The sequence below is a fragment of the Xiphias gladius genome, chromosome 3 (assembly GCF_016859285.1).
Source record: "Xiphias gladius isolate SHS-SW01 ecotype Sanya breed wild chromosome 3, ASM1685928v1, whole genome shotgun sequence".
Classification (NCBI taxonomy): Eukaryota; Metazoa; Chordata; class Actinopteri; order Istiophoriformes; family Xiphiidae; genus Xiphias; species Xiphias gladius.
Window position 1 is genome coordinate 19368956 of NC_053402.1, and position 15543 is coordinate 19384498.

The following is a 15543-nucleotide window of genomic DNA, read 5'->3' on the forward strand; positions in this document are numbered from 1 at the left end:
AACCTGTCATATATCTGCTTATGCCACTCGTGTGTCCCCTTGCGCGTTTGCGTGTGCCCTGCGCGTCCTCGTATCATGTTTGTTCGCCCGCCGACAGAAGAGGGCCGGGTAAACAGGGAATCGACTCGTGATTGAGCGAGGGCATTTATGCTCTGCACTGGTGTTATTAAACTCTTGATGACGTCGGCGCTGCCAGTAACTCAGATGACTTCCAGGCTGGCTGTTGTTTCGAAGTGCTCGTCCTCCCTACGCGTCGGCCTACTCTGAGGTCCACACGCAGGGAGTGTGTTGCGCCGGGAACAGCGAAATTGCGACGGCAATAAACACCACGCTCTCAACCAACCCCTCCGTAAGGCCCCGCCTCTCTCGCGCATGAACTGAACTCCGATTGGCTACGGCGGAGTTCCCGACTACTATTGGTTGTTAGAGGTGTCTGTAAAGTAGTTTCTGGTGTTTGGCTGGCTGGAAAGACAATGTAGGGGGCGGGTTGGGCGAAAAGGTTTTTTTTTTTTTTTTTTTTTTTTTTTGGCGTGAGAAGTGTTTCCCGAGCTGGCAAGAAAAGACACAGAGTTGCGATCTTTTTCTGTGACTCTTATCTCGCTTTTCTGTGTTCAGTTTTTAGAAAAGCAGTTACCGATTTTTATTGTCAGTGTTTTTTTTAGTAGAAAGGGTTCCATTTTCCTACGGAGAAACTTTCCAAAGGAGTGACAACGAGCGAGGTAAGCGACTACAACGACTTCTGCTTTTGGCATTTATTAAACTCTTCTCTTTTTTTTTTTCACATCCGAGGTCAGGTTTGTTTGGTGTTTTTTTTTTTCCATCATTATGTCACAGCAGACCACATTAATTGCACGGCCAGCTCTGTTATCCATAACACTACTAAACTACAATTGCAGTCATTGTCGTCATTGCTGGAGAAGCCCTCCTGTACCCACGGTGTCATACAAGTAATTGAAGTGTTAGTACGTTTTAACTGACGCAAGTCAGCCCTGCTTGCTCCTTATCAGGCTGGTGATATTACAACCGAAGCTCTTAGTCTCGGTCTCCTGAATTTTTATTTCCTATTTTTGCACATGTGGCCCCGGATCGCTTGATATACTCATGGCCACACATACCTCCGTTGTCTTTAACCGCGACTGACACAGCTAAGGTTTCACCGAAATGCATTTTTGTGTTATTTGGACCCAGTGTTTCTGTTTGCGTTAAAGTGTCACGCCCATCTCCCTCCAAACTCGAACTGCAGGCCAACGTCTCTGACACCGTACACTGGGATTCATTTCCTCCATTCCACAAATTAGATTTCAGTAATCATACATCTGTGCATAACCTGCACAGAATCTTAATTTTTGGGATGTATGGCAGTGTTTGATTTTTTTTTTTTTTTTTTTTTCAAAATGCCACCTTTAAGTGTACAGCCAGTACAGCAGTGGAGTCCTAGTGATATAGTTGATCAGATAAGCTACTATTCTGTTGACTGTGATCAGTGGTTTTAGATTCAAAGCTGTCGTGAAAAATATACATTACGCCTTCGCTTCATGACATACATGTTAGTACTTTTGGTGTCACCTGTGTTTCCAGAGACCATAAAACTGGACAAGTCAGCACAATTACTGCTTTCTTTGTTTGTTCCAGTAAATACTTCCTGGAAGATCGGTGACATGACTTAAGGAATCACATTATGCCGTCCCATTAATGCCACATGGCTGCCAAGCAGCGGTCAGTGGACAAACGGCACGCATCTGGTTGGCCCGGCACATGTAAATTTATTGTACCAGACTTCATGTATGCCGTCAATTTGCGTTTTTGAGTTGGTTAGAACCCTTACCTTGGCTCATGGAAAAAATTTTGTGAAAGGGTTCCCAGGGTTGTCATTTATAATGTGTGTGACCCAGACAAGATGTCATAGTAATATGATTAACAGCCAGTTTGGTTCAGACTTCATAGACTCATTGATTGTATCATCGGACCATCCAATTGAACTTTTGCCTTCATCATCCGTTAAAGGACTAGTTGTGTAGCAGTGGCTATATGCCATTGACTCAGCAATAAATTGGTAGTAATTGGTGAAACATTTATGTTCGTTACAGCAGTCCAGCCCCTTGATTTAGGCGATGAGTTTACTGGAAACACAGATTGTAACTGAATATTAAACAGTGGCAGGTTTGAAATTAGGATAGTGGACATAGGTTATACAGTAAAAGTCACATTGTGCCAGGAGGTTTGCAGATTGAACTTAATGTCCCTCTTGGTCTCCTCTTTTCCTTGGCTAGTTTGGTTTCTTTGTGTGTCAGAGAAGTGTCGAATAGAAGTCCAAGACGAGATACTGTGTGTAATTCTAACCCAAATCAACCAACAATAGAAAGTAATAGACCCTAAGTCAGACGATCAGAAAATGAAAGGAATTCTCAATGTGGGTTATGACTCAGCTTCTCTTTGATGTCATTTTGTCAGAGTTTTCACATGCCCAGAAATTCACAGCATGCATGTGCACCATTTTCATATACAAGTGAAACAGGAACATATAGCACATGGAACAAAGCCATCATTATTATAACTCACACCTATGTTTTTTATTCTACAGTTTGTCAAAATGTCTGCATTTGGAGGAAGGAAGAAAATTGATTGTATAGCCTTGCAATTAATGCTGTATTTTATAAAGCTGATAATGCTTTTTGTTTTGACACCGTGTCAGATAAAACATGATTAAGTTTATAGTAATCGGCTGAGGCTGTGGCGTTATAGAGGATTGCATTATATATAGAAGAGTTTCTGTTACTCTGGCCCTCTTATGTATATAAATGTGGTTGGGTAAAAGATCAGATGTGTTAACTTAAGGGGTTTTATCAAGTAGAGTAATGCAGAAACATGGACAAATATATAATGCAAATTCAGGAACTCTTTTTAACTTTTTCAAATGTTAACAGCACCAGTTCAGTATCTTACTTTCTGGAAACAGAAAGCACAGTCGAGTGTGTAGTCACGAACATTTCTGAATCATCATTTAACCAGAATCAGAGCTTTGGTAAACTTAGGTGCCTGTATTTAAATTCTCCTTAGCGCACCTCACTACTCAGTATTGTGCAATGACACTGTAAAGCTGACTACTGACTACTCAGAATTTGGATGATAGTTAGGCCAGATGCTTAAGCTAAGGCTTCAGTCCGTCATTTAATACAGTATGGATGGTAGAGGAGACAACTTTCTGTTGGATTTACTGTCCGGTTATTGCCAGTGTACAGTCTAGAGCCCTCTGGGGAACAGTGTGGCCTGCTGGTGAGGCTTGAAGAACCTTCCAGGTGGATCTGATGGATAATATTTGTCGCTGCAAGTAGCTGAGTGAAGATTGCTGAGAGTATGTTGTTCACAAATTGATATGAAGGAAATGACAAAAAGACAGATTTTTATTATGTTGAAGAATATATGTTTCTCTGGTTTCAAATCCATACCTACCGTAGCTTTTCAACAGCTTAGAGAAGGAAATGTGGTTTTCATTCTTTCTGGCAAATACGATTGGGTCAAAATCTCTGTCAAAGATCATTAACTCCCATCTGCTTAGGGAGTTGACAGCTGTTCACGTTGGCATATATTTCTCTGTGGAGGCATAGTTTTTCACTGAACAGGAAGTGCCTGCGTTGCAAAGGAGGCCTCCCAAGGGCCTTTCATCATTTTCAGAGAAAACCTGATATTTAGCTATATCTCTCTAATCCGCGTTAGTGTTACTCTATTAAGGCATGTGAAACTGCCTTTTTTTTTTTTTTTTTTTCTTTGTAGGTTTGAGGAGGTGTATGTCAGGATGGCCCAGTGGAACCAGTTACAGCAGCTGGAGACCAGGTATCTGGAGCAGCTCTACCACTTGTACAGTGACAGCTTCCCTATGGAGCTACGCCAGTTTCTTGCCCCCTGGATTGAGAGCCAGGACTGGTGAGTAATAATCGAATTCCTTTGCTCTGTTATAAAAAGCACATTTAGTTTTTTCTTTTTGCTAACAAATGCCATCAATTTTGCTTTTATCCTCTACTCCCTCTATACTGGCACTTGGCCAATCACCATGACTTGCTGATATCTTGCCATGTAAAAAAGCTATTGTGTTTTAGCATTCACTGTCACCCTCTTCCTTATTATGCCTTCTTCCTCCATTACAGGGATCTCATGAATATTATGTCTCACGTTGTACATTAACGATTCTATGTTGAGTGACGAAGCTTTCTTCTGAGATTTTTTCTTCTTGTGAAGGCCAAGTTAATATAACCAACTATCTGCCAAAGAAATTATATTTTCTGTCCCATTTTGTCTGATGCTTTGATGAGATCCAAAAAAGCAGTCTTGAAGGTGACGTGGACAGTGGATGGGGATGAGTTTGAGTGCATCTTTTACCAGCTCTCAGAAGGAACTCAAATCATTGTACCCTGATTATCTTATCCTCTCCTTTACAAGGGCTTACGCTGCCAATAAGGAGTCACATGCCACACTGGTTTTCCATAACCTCTTGGGAGAGATTGACCAGCAGTATAGCCGTTTCCTGCAGGAGAACAATGTACTCTACCAGCATAACCTGCGCAGGATTAAACAGCATCTGCAGAGCAAATACTTGGAGAAGCCGATGGATATTGCCCGCATCGTTGCCCGCTGCTTATGGGAGGAGCAAAGGCTCCTGCAGACTGCCACATCTGCTGCACAGGTAGAGAAGGCAACACAAACCTAGCTTTAGATTTCATGTTATTATTCAGTAACAAAGTCCTTAATGGGTATGGGTTGGCACAATGGTTCTACACGTTAGTGTATCTTTTATTCTCTCGCAGGATGGCCAGGCAGCCCATCCCACTGGGACAGTAGTTACAGAGAAACAGCAGATCCTGGAGCACAACCTTCAAGACATCAGGAAGCGGGTGCAGGTTGGTTTCCATCAGAGACCGAGTGATTTAAATATTTGAATATCCCATTTAAAAATACTCAACACTCTCTTACCTTGACGTGATTAGTCTTGCTATAAACATACAAATCATAATCATCTGTTATTCAACAGGATATGGAACAGAAGATGAAAATGCTTGAAAACTTGCAGGATGACTTTGACTTCAATTATAAGACATTGAAAAGCCAAGGAGGTATATCCTAATCAATGTTTTCTTAGCTTTTGCTATGACGTTGATCTGTTGGAAATGTGTTAACACTATCTTCGATGAGCATTTATTAAAATGCTTTTATCAGCCTCCTAGTATACACTAAATGCATGTTAATTTGTCAGCTGACCTATGACTTACCCACCCTCTTGCCAGAGTTGTCCCAGGACCTAAATGGAAATAGCCAGGCAGCTGCTACAAGACAGAAGATGGCTCAGCTTGAGCAGATGCTGAGCGCCTTGGACCAGCTCAGGAGGGTGGGTTTCTATGTCTTAGTATGTACTGAGTTAAGTCAAAAATACATGAGAAAGAATTGTGACAGTGTGTAATGTCTCAAGTGCTTCGACTAAACCAAGAAGACAATAATTGATAAACACGAGGATAAGAAAAACGGGAAAATAAGAGTATCAATAAGAGTAGGCTCTGCATGTGATATTTGAACATGTGCAAAGGTTTATCATAAGCAAATCTAAAATTATCAATGTATTTACTGAAAAAAGGGAACGACACCTCTAGTTTCATGGTGGTGTGGTACAAGTACACCCAGCTTGGGGTTGTTGACTAGTACAGATGGCTGAAGATCTGCCGTGGACTTGTCTGAAACCACATGTGCCACTGCCGTCTGCTGAGTTGTAGATGTTAGGCCAACACTTTGGAATTCATGTGAATTTTTCTGAATTACTTAATGACACAAAACTGGAGGAGGGGTCTTGGCATGACACCTGGTAGATGAATATTTTAAAAGACGAGTTACATAATCTTTTCAAAAGGAGAATTTGAGGATTAATGGAAAATAATGAGTTAGATATTTACAAACAGTAACTCAATAGTGCTAATAATAACGCTACCAGCCACATTGACCATGCTGAATTTTTTAATAGGAGTAATACCCACTAATTTGGCAATATTATATGTACGATATGTATATTACATATTTATTAGCATGGTTTGGATCCTCAACAATGACAGAAAAACCACAGATAGGTGTTAAGTGATTATGCCCAAGCTTGACATAGGCTGTGCTTCTTATCTTTTAGCAAATCGTGACAGAGATGGGAGGTTTGCTAACCGCCATGGATTATGTGCAGAAGAACTTGACAGATGAAGAACTAGCAGACTGGAAGAGGAGACAGCAGATTGCCTGTATTGGAGGTCCACCTAACATCTGCCTGGATCGCCTAGAAACATGGTAACCAGGGACGCAAAATTTAAGCCATTTCCTAAACCGGACGACAGTCACTGTAATTATGAGTGATCAATTCATATTTAAAAGTTTGTAAAAAAAAACTTTGTTTTAATTTTGCAACCAGGATTACATCCTTGGCTGAATCCCAGCTCCAGATTCGTCAGCAGATCAAGAAGCTGGAGGAGCTTCAGCAGAAGGTGTCCTACAAAGGAGACCCCATCATTCAGCACCGTCCCGCCCTAGAGGAGAAGATTGTGGACTTGTTCAGAAACCTGATGAAGAGGTACTGCATATGATGAATCTTCACTTTACATCTGCCCAGACAACTTTTGCTAGTATTACTGTGAACTACGTGGATGCTCCTTCTTGATCTTGGGAACAATCTGTGGTGAAGAGAATCTAAGTTCAAGGTCCCACCTACGAAACACCCACTAAACAGAGCTTTCATCCGCATCTGACAGTCTTCATTTTCCAAATGGACTGGTTGATACTACGTTTACATCGTAGTCATGTGATATCATCTGAGCCAGCTCTAATTTGCTGATTGTGAGATGCAGTTGAAAGCTCAGAATCATTGGTAATTGGACCCTTGACCTTAGATTCTCTTCACCATATGTTATGAAGTTTGCTTGAAATCTTCCCTTAAACATGATCCACTCTGTCTTCTAGCGCTTTTGTGGTCGAAAGACAGCCTTGTATGCCCATGCATCCAGACAGACCTCTGGTTATCAAAACAGGAGTGCAGTTCACAAACAAAGTCAGGTAAAAATGCAGGCTTGCAACACTGAAGTATCAGAGACAACATACATATGTCTATATGTTGTAATGGCAACATTTATATGTGTCCCATATCATGGAGAATGCAACAGTGACATCAGTTTATATGCTAAAGAATTTTGTGGATAACATTTTCTTCTCTCATTTTTCCAGGTTACTGGTTAAGTTTCCTGAACTCAATTACCAGCTGAAAATTAAAGTTTGCATTGACAAGTGAGTTTTTTTTGTTTTGTTTTTTTTAAATCTGGGGTTTTCAACATTTATATTAATTCTTAATCAGTAAAACACTGATTTGATTTGATTTGAAGGAGAGAAATTACTACTTTGCTGATTTTAACTGTTCATTTTTCAGAGAATCTGGTGATGTGGCTGCAATTCGAGGGTAAGAATTTAAGAACCCTTTTCTTAAGCCTGAGGATTTACTGTATAATATGTTAGAAAAGAGTCTCACTTGTCTGCTGTTGCTTGATTTTCACAGGTCACGAAAGTTTAACATCCTCGGTACCAACACAAAAGTTATGAACATGGAGGAATCCAACAATGGCAGCCTGTCAGCAGAGTTTAAACACTTGGTGAGTTATAGAGGCAAAACTCTTAATGTTTGACAGTGATGAAGTTCTCTGATAAAAGCCTGCTATAGAGCCACTGACTTCCTGTTTGTTACAGACCCTGAGGGAACAGAGGTGTGGTAATGGTGGCCGGACTAATAGTGATGTAAGTACTCTTCCTAACACTTGACGGCATAGTGTAAATAAATGTTTAGCCCGCTGTTTTCTATGAATAAGGATGATAGGCTTTGGTTTAACGTCAGTTTTCTTGACATCTGATGCATATGAGCATGCAATTTATTTTTTATACAATTCAACATAACAATACAATAATCCGTTTTCTCTAGGCCTCTCTGATTGTCACAGAGGAGCTGCATCTTATCACTTTTGAGACAGAAGTCTATCACCAGGGCCTAAAGATAGACCTGGAGGTGAGTACCACTGCTTAGCTTCACGAACTGGGAGAAATTTCTGTTTCCTCGCTTTAGCTTTCACACAACAGTAGAAGTCAACAAAACTCTAAACTCGAAAAACTCTCAAAGCATAACGCGGTGTTGTTCTTTCACACCCCATACAAAGTAAGTCACCAGACAAATGAGTCATTAACAAAGTCTCCCGCCTCCAGAGACTTGTCATTACGCCAGCTTCTTAATGAGCTGTTACTTAAAAATAAACCTCAAGTATTAACCCAATTATTGACCTGACTCGTTACCCTGAGTAAAAGCACAACAAACACGTCTGTCTCAGAGCAACATTCACAGCATCTGTAATACACAAGAATAACGAGACAAAATTCTCCCACTGACAAATGGTGTTTGTTGGGAGGACAGGCTAAACACTAAATGGTGCATCTTGTGTGGCCTTCACATAATGAATTTTACCTATTATCATTCTGTTATTATCATTTAATTTCAGTGCATTATATATTTATTATAATTCAGTTCTTTGTTAGAGCAACCCGTCATACTCGCGGATCCGATCTCGGGATGCGACATCTGTGTGGGTGGCGTAACAAAGGACAACCCTTTTACACCAGTAGATCTTGTGCTGTGAACAGCAGCGTGCCTTAGAGGGTTAAGGGCAGTATTAATGAGAGGACACCATGAAGAACTCCTCTTACAAGAGAATGTACTGAAATAGAAGGAGAAGCATTTTTGCATCTTTGTGGACGACTAAATGTCGGCAAGCAAATAACAGAACTTTTTAAAACAACACTTAAAACTTACTGAAAATAATTTTTCGTTCATTCGTACAGACTCATTCCCTGCCTGTGGTAGTCATTTCGAACATCTGCCAGATGCCCAACGCTTGGGCTTCCATCCTGTGGTACAACATGCTCACTAATCACCCAAAGGTAAGAGCGCCCTCTGGTGGAAACGGGCTGAACTCTGTTGGGGGGGGGTGTTAACATTTAAAAGTTGTAGATTGGTTTGTGGTGGAGAAAATGATTATGTTTTTAAATATGTCGGCTTGGTTGTCTCTGCACAGAATGTAAACTTCTTCACCAAGCCTCCAGTGGGGACTTGGGACCAGGTGGCCGAGGTGCTAAGCTGGCAATTCTCCTCCACTACCAAGAGAGGCCTGACCATTGAACAGCTCACCACACTGGCTGAGAAGTTACTAGGTGAGTCGGCATGCCTGAAACTCTCCGAAAACCTTTGACTTTTCACTGTTTCATGTCTAATATGTAATTTTGTAATACAATGTTATTTTTGATTGTCCGCCTAGGCCCCTGTGTCAACTACTCTGGCTGTCAGATCACTTGGGCCAAGTTCTGTAAGGTACTTCACCTGCCGACCACATATGGTTCAGTCTGCCATATTACCACTGTATTGAGTCAGTGTGAGTTATGTCTTTTCCTTCCTCTTCGCAGGAAAACATGGCTGGTAAAGGCTTCTCCTTCTGGGTGTGGCTGGACAACATCATTGACCTGGTGAAGAAGTATATCCTGGCACTGTGGAACGAAGGGTGAGAGTTCATCCTACGTTTACAGTCGGTTCCCCGATCGGTCACTGGAATTGACTGTTAGCTGCTTTTCGTATTATAGAAAGTGTTTTGACATGCAACAGTAAACTGTTTTAAAATAGATTTTACTATTTATCAATTCAACGTATTTATTTGACTTCCTTTTGCCTCTCTACAGGTATATCATGGGTTTTATCAGTAAGGAGAGGGAGAGGGCCATTCTGAGTCCAAAGCCTCCTGGCACTTTTCTGCTGCGCTTCAGTGAGAGCAGCAAGGAGGGGGGCATCACATTTACATGGGTAGAGAAAGACATCAGTGGTGAGTATTTCGGGCCTTCTTTTCTTCTTTTATAATATTTTCAAGACCCTTTTTTTTGTTGTTGTTGTTGTTGTTGTGTCACTGAGCCTCCTGGTGTGACTACAGGGAAGACCCAGATTCAGTCAGTGGAGCCCTACACCAAGCAGCAGCTCAACAGCATGTCTTTCGCCGACATCATCATGGGCTACAAGATTATGGATGCTACCAACATCCTGGTCTCACCTCTTGTCTACCTCTACCCCGATATCCCCAAAGAGGAAGCTTTCGGGAAATACTGCAGGCCAGAAGCAGCTCCGGAAACTGAGATGGGAGGAGACTCTACGAGCAGTAAGTCGCTGCCTTGTCCGCTATATTGTCTGTGTAGATTAAGAGAAACCCCAAATGCTGCATCGCTTAGTGTACGTGTTATTTCTTTATTTCTAGCTTGTGAAATTTTTTTTTATTGTGGACAGTATTTTTTGTGACAAGTACAAATATTTTCTTTTTCCCTGACAGCTATTCAGCCATATTTGAAGACCAAGTTCATCTGTGTTACACCGTAAGTTCCTGTCATTTCTTTATCTTTAAGATATCAGTATTCATGCCACCCAGTGACCTCCACTTACTGTATGTTAGCCCTTATTATTTGCAGTTGATATTTCCTTTTATAAAGACAAAAGACGAATGTTCCTGCTCAAGATCTGAAATTCCTTTTTTAAACTTGTTTTGTATATGGCAAGTGTTGCCAGAAGTTCAAAGAAAAGAGAACAAAGCTGTTTTTGCTCTCACTGAGTCAGCGTTTTTATTGGAAGAACCATGAGCCTCTTCAGACCAATTTTTGTGAGACCAGATATGTGCATACTCTGTATAGAGTCAGTTAAGACAGATTGCAGTTCACACCCAGCATCAGGTTGTGTCTTCGTTGAGGGCTTCCTGATGGGAATTCGTTTCCATGCTCAGTATGCAAATAATCATGTGCAACGCTGTCATTTCTGTAGATCAGGCCCGTGGTCAGAATAAAAACAGTGAAGACCATCTTCTAGCCTCAGCTTCCAACAGGCAAACTTACCCACTCCAAATGATACATCTATTCTTAATATACTGTAGATTGTATATTTTTTGCTGTGCTGTTTTGTGCTTTATTGTGTGTTTTGGTTGTAATCACACTTAAATGTAGACACAATTTGGTGTGATCTGGGCCAATATGACAAAAATAATAAATAGCAACAAAGCAACAACCTATCTTATGAAATTGGTGTAAATACCCATTAGTAGAGGGGGGGGGGGGGTGGAATTGCAGTATTAGATATTTCCAACTGATATTTATTTACAGATGGAGACATTTAGAAATGTTAAATTGTAAGAGTTAGAAAAACTCCCTGTTGCTTTTCTTAGCACCAAATATTCCTTACAGAGCATCTTCAAATGTATTTGCATTGAATATCTGAGATTAACTGAAAAATACATGAGGCGGGAGGAGGGTCAAAGTTGGCTGCAGGTGAGTGCGATAGTGTGAGCTTGATATCAGAGGAGTGTGTACACAGGCCATTCAGCCATGTGTGCTTTGGTTGGTAGTGGGTTTGATGGCGTGCTGGTGGGTTGCGAGGCTTGCTCAGTGAGATCCTGACCTGTCTCCGTAGGTGTCCCTCCGTGTTCATGGACTTGCCGGACAGTGAGCTGCTTGGGAACGGATTCCCAGGGTAGGCACTCGGGGGAAGGTGGCATGTAGGGCTGTGTGTGCATCTTGTCACTTTGTCTGTGTGTTTGATGGGTGGGTTTCAGGGATATTGGTGCAGTATCCCCGCCTACATCATCACTGTTTGTGTTTCCAAGTCTAATTCAAGAGCATCTCCCTGCCATTCATCAACTTGTCATTTGGTTCAGGTCACACTCTTGTTTCTCAGACGTTTTTGTCATAATTCCTCAACCAAATTCGTTTGTATGGATTAAACAATCCAAACAATTTTTGCTATGATTGTTTAAGGAAAAGTGATAAGAGATTTCAGATAATATTAGTATTTTTGTTAAAAATATTTCCAAATCGATTAATAACTGCATAAGAAAATAGACGAGGCAAAAGCCATGTCAGTTTGACAGAAGAGGGAAACAAATATAGGAAATTGTACTTTGTTAAGTCTGAAGAAAAGACCGAGTAATGACTTGTTGGATCCACTTAATCCACTGTGCTAACCAACAACTCTTGTGACATTGACTGTAGAGTAGCTGTCATTAACATCTATGCGATGTTTAACATAAAAAGGTTTTTATGTCAGTGTGCTCAGCACGGCCTAAAAATAAAAGTAGGAAACGATATATGGCATCCTCAACATCTGCCCGGACTTTCCTGGTTTCATTTTTAACGTACTTTGGTATTTAAATCTAAATATTTGTCAGTATTTTACCACAGCACCATCCCAGCTTCCATCTACTTTCTTTTTTGGTCATGACTTTGCATACTGACGATGAACGCTGAATTATCTTTCAGAGTATTTTGAGACCGACGGAGTGACTTTTTCAGTAATTAACCACTGATGTGTGTATTAAGCAGTTCAGCAGAATCACAGCCTTTTTACTTGTGGTAGCCCTGAGGTCAGTGCGATGAAGGCCAACGATTAAAATGCACAAGTTAGTAGTTGGCTTTGAGCTTGTCATATATGGTAAAGTGGGATGACACCGATATTTACACAGTAGTTATGTTGACAGTATTTTGACTAATACGAATCCATGTGTAAGTGTGTGGGTGATCATCTGTGGGCATTTAATTTTGCAATATACAATTTGTCCTCTTTTTTTTGTTTTTTCTTTTTTCACAGCACAAACTCTGGAAACACCAGTGATCTGTTCCCCATGTCGCCCCGCACCCTCGACTCTCTGATGCACAATGAAGCTGAAGCTAATCCAGGACATATGGGTGAGTCAGTTACACACACACTGTACATATACACCCACATTTTTACTTCTGTCCTTGTGAGAGCACTAATTCACTCATTTTACATAATGAACTGGCAAGCCTGTACTTCGTAACCCTAACATCACAGCTACATGTCAAACCCTTACTCTTATCCTCATTTAAAAATTAAAACTAAAACCAAACAGCCCTTTGAAGAAGGTAGGACCAGCCAAAATCCCATGTGTTCAAAATTGGTCCTCCCAAAGATACAAGTACAAGAAAACATTGTAGAACTTGATTTATAATTAATATTAATAACTAGTATTTGGTTTTCTTCCACAGATTCTCTCACCTTGGACATGGATGTAGCATCGCCTCTGTGAAGAGATTTGTAAAGTTTCTTCAGTTTAATTCATTCATTCGTTGGGATTTGATATTTTGCCGTGATAGAGAATTTTATGATGATTTTCTCTTTGCCGCTGTACACTCGTTCAGCCTGTACAGTTGGTTTCTTGCTCCTGTGTCAAACTTTCACATAGTAGGGAATTGAATGACTTTTGAAAGATGTTCTTTTAAAAGGCATTGCCACTTATTTAGCCTTTGACTGTACACCTCTACTTAGTGTGTGAATCTGTTGATCGATACTGACCTACTCACTGACCTTACGTTCAATACTTCCCCATCTTCATTGATGTTTTTAAGTACCCTTTAAGTGTCTGGAATTGTATATTTTGAGATCATTGTATTTTTTGTTATTGACTCTTAAGATGGTTATGAATTCATGTGTTCTGTTTTTTGAATAAGAACATGTAAGGAGAATAATTATTGTATAAGCTATGCCGCTTTGAAAATGTACTTTGATGAATTTATTTTGATGTGTTTAATGATCTTTCTCAGTATATATTGTTGCATTTTTAATCCCTGCCAAATGTTATTTCCCAGGTGTTCCATAATACCTTGGTTGCATTTAAAATGGTTTTTGTTTCGTTATGGTTTTTAGAACAAACCTTAATATTTCCTATATTTTCAGAGCCTTTTGAAGCATTTTGAAATTGTACAGAGAAGGAAGGACGAGGAGTTTGACATTTTTGAAGTTATTTTCCCGTAAGCTTTCTTTCCCTTTATATAATTGTGAGAAATTACGTGATATAACTTGTAAAAATGGTGCTCTGAAAACAGTTTTTTTTTTGGTCACTCCCCAATATATATCGTAATTTGTGATCATGTGAATTGCACTTGCTTTTGAAAGTAGCGTTATGGTTTTTGTTTTTGCCTGAATTCACCTGATACGATCAGATATGTAATGTAAATCATTTTATGAACAGTTTATTTTAAGACATATTTGTTTATCAAAATAACCATGGATGTTTCAGAAAAATATTTCACTCTCGCAGAGTATACACAATAAGGTGGCTAGCAGGTGACTTTTAACATTTCATACAGTTGAGTAAACCCTGTCATTTGACTTTAATACAAGCCACGTTTGTCTGTCGAGCCATGAAATGTCAGGAGGTTTTCTGTAAAATACACTGTAACTATTCAGCATTTGACAGAAGGCAATAAAAACAAGTTGGCAGTAGTCAAAAGTAGTCTAGTAATCTGTTGGTGTAATTATTGACTCGCAAGTAAAGTTTAAAAACATGTAAAATGTGCTGAAAATCACAAAAAAAATTGAAATTGTTTAACAGTTTCTGACCAATAGGAATGAGAACAGTTACACCACTCAAGATGTCCACATTATATACAGCATTATACTGTGTGTCACCGCTTTAACAGAAGAAGACATAATATGAAAATTATTGGCAACAATCTGCAAGGACCAAAAATTAATAACTTCTTAAACAGCTGGTTAAAAACAGCAAACTTGCCTGAACTCTTTTTATGCTTTCAGAGTAGAGTGAAGGACAAATTAAGATTCAATGTGAAGGAAGAAAGTGGATCAAGTGAAGCGGAAAAGTCTCCTTATTGATGTTTAACTTGGATCAAAAATTACTCAGCTTAATGTTTGTTTCGCTTATTGTTGCAGTCAAGTGTTTCAATATGTAATTATTTCAAGTAAACTTATTTTTAGCAAGAACGGCAAAGGCACTCATACATAGAGGACCGAGATTATGTAGACTTTTGACAAGAACCCCTAATTAGTTACATGGCTTGTTCATAAAATCTTTTTTTTTTTTTTTAATAGTCTCAACCCTTTTTCTCATCGTATGTTGAGTGCATCTCAAGATTTACCCACTGAGCACAACCCTATCTCTCTTTTGAACGCGGATTTTTCCACTCAAGACATTTTGACGATTCACAGTAGGCAAAGCACAGATGTATATATTTAAATGTAATTCAAAGTCATGATGGCTGAATCCCATTTAGCTGCCTCGGCGTCAGGTTTCTTGGCGTCGTACATGTTGGCTCACTTACTGGGACACTTGAATACAGCCATCGTTAATGTTATCAGTGCTTTTCTCCGACATTGTAAGTCAAAATGTCTGCTGTGAAGAGCAGACAGCTGGTCCTGCATGTTCCAGATATAAAGCGGACAGACACGATGAGTAAATAACACATACCAGATCAAACAATGCTGGATGAGGGTTGCTCTATTTCAGATTTTGAATCTGGAAACCGTGATGCTGCTAAACTGAATGAGAAGTGAATAGCTCAGTTTTATGACTGGAAATGTACTGAAATGCGTCAGTGTAGGCGGGAAACCAATTGCAACATACCATTACCAAAGAGGAACTCGGATTTAAGTGAAGCAATAAAGAA

At 39.9% G+C, this 15543-nt stretch overlaps 1 protein-coding gene across 2 annotated transcripts; it reads left to right on the top strand.

The window, feature by feature from the left end:
* The first annotated feature begins 538 nt into the window (after positions 1 to 538).
* On the top strand, positions 539 to 14372 carry stat3 (signal transducer and activator of transcription 3 (acute-phase response factor)). Of its 2 annotated transcripts, XM_040119359.1 has the most exons (24): positions 539 to 719; positions 3772 to 3921; positions 4435 to 4678; positions 4800 to 4892; positions 5024 to 5105; positions 5277 to 5377; positions 6158 to 6309; positions 6431 to 6589; positions 6976 to 7068; positions 7237 to 7296; positions 7436 to 7465; positions 7562 to 7655; positions 7750 to 7797; positions 7979 to 8062; positions 8887 to 8985; positions 9120 to 9255; positions 9360 to 9412; positions 9505 to 9599; positions 9775 to 9914; positions 10020 to 10241; positions 10410 to 10452; positions 11534 to 11593; positions 12707 to 12804; positions 13126 to 14372. In XM_040119359.1, exons 2-24 carry the CDS (start codon positions 3794 to 3796, stop codon positions 13164 to 13166), a joined length of 2355 nt encoding a protein of 784 aa, XP_039975293.1. In that variant the 5' UTR covers positions 539 to 719; positions 3772 to 3793; the 3' UTR covers positions 13167 to 14372. The 2 variants fall into 2 exon arrangements, with proteins under 2 accessions (XP_039975293.1, XP_039975302.1); XM_040119368.1 differs by lacking the exon at positions 11534 to 11593.
* The last annotated feature ends 1171 nt before the right edge of the window (positions 14373 to 15543 follow it).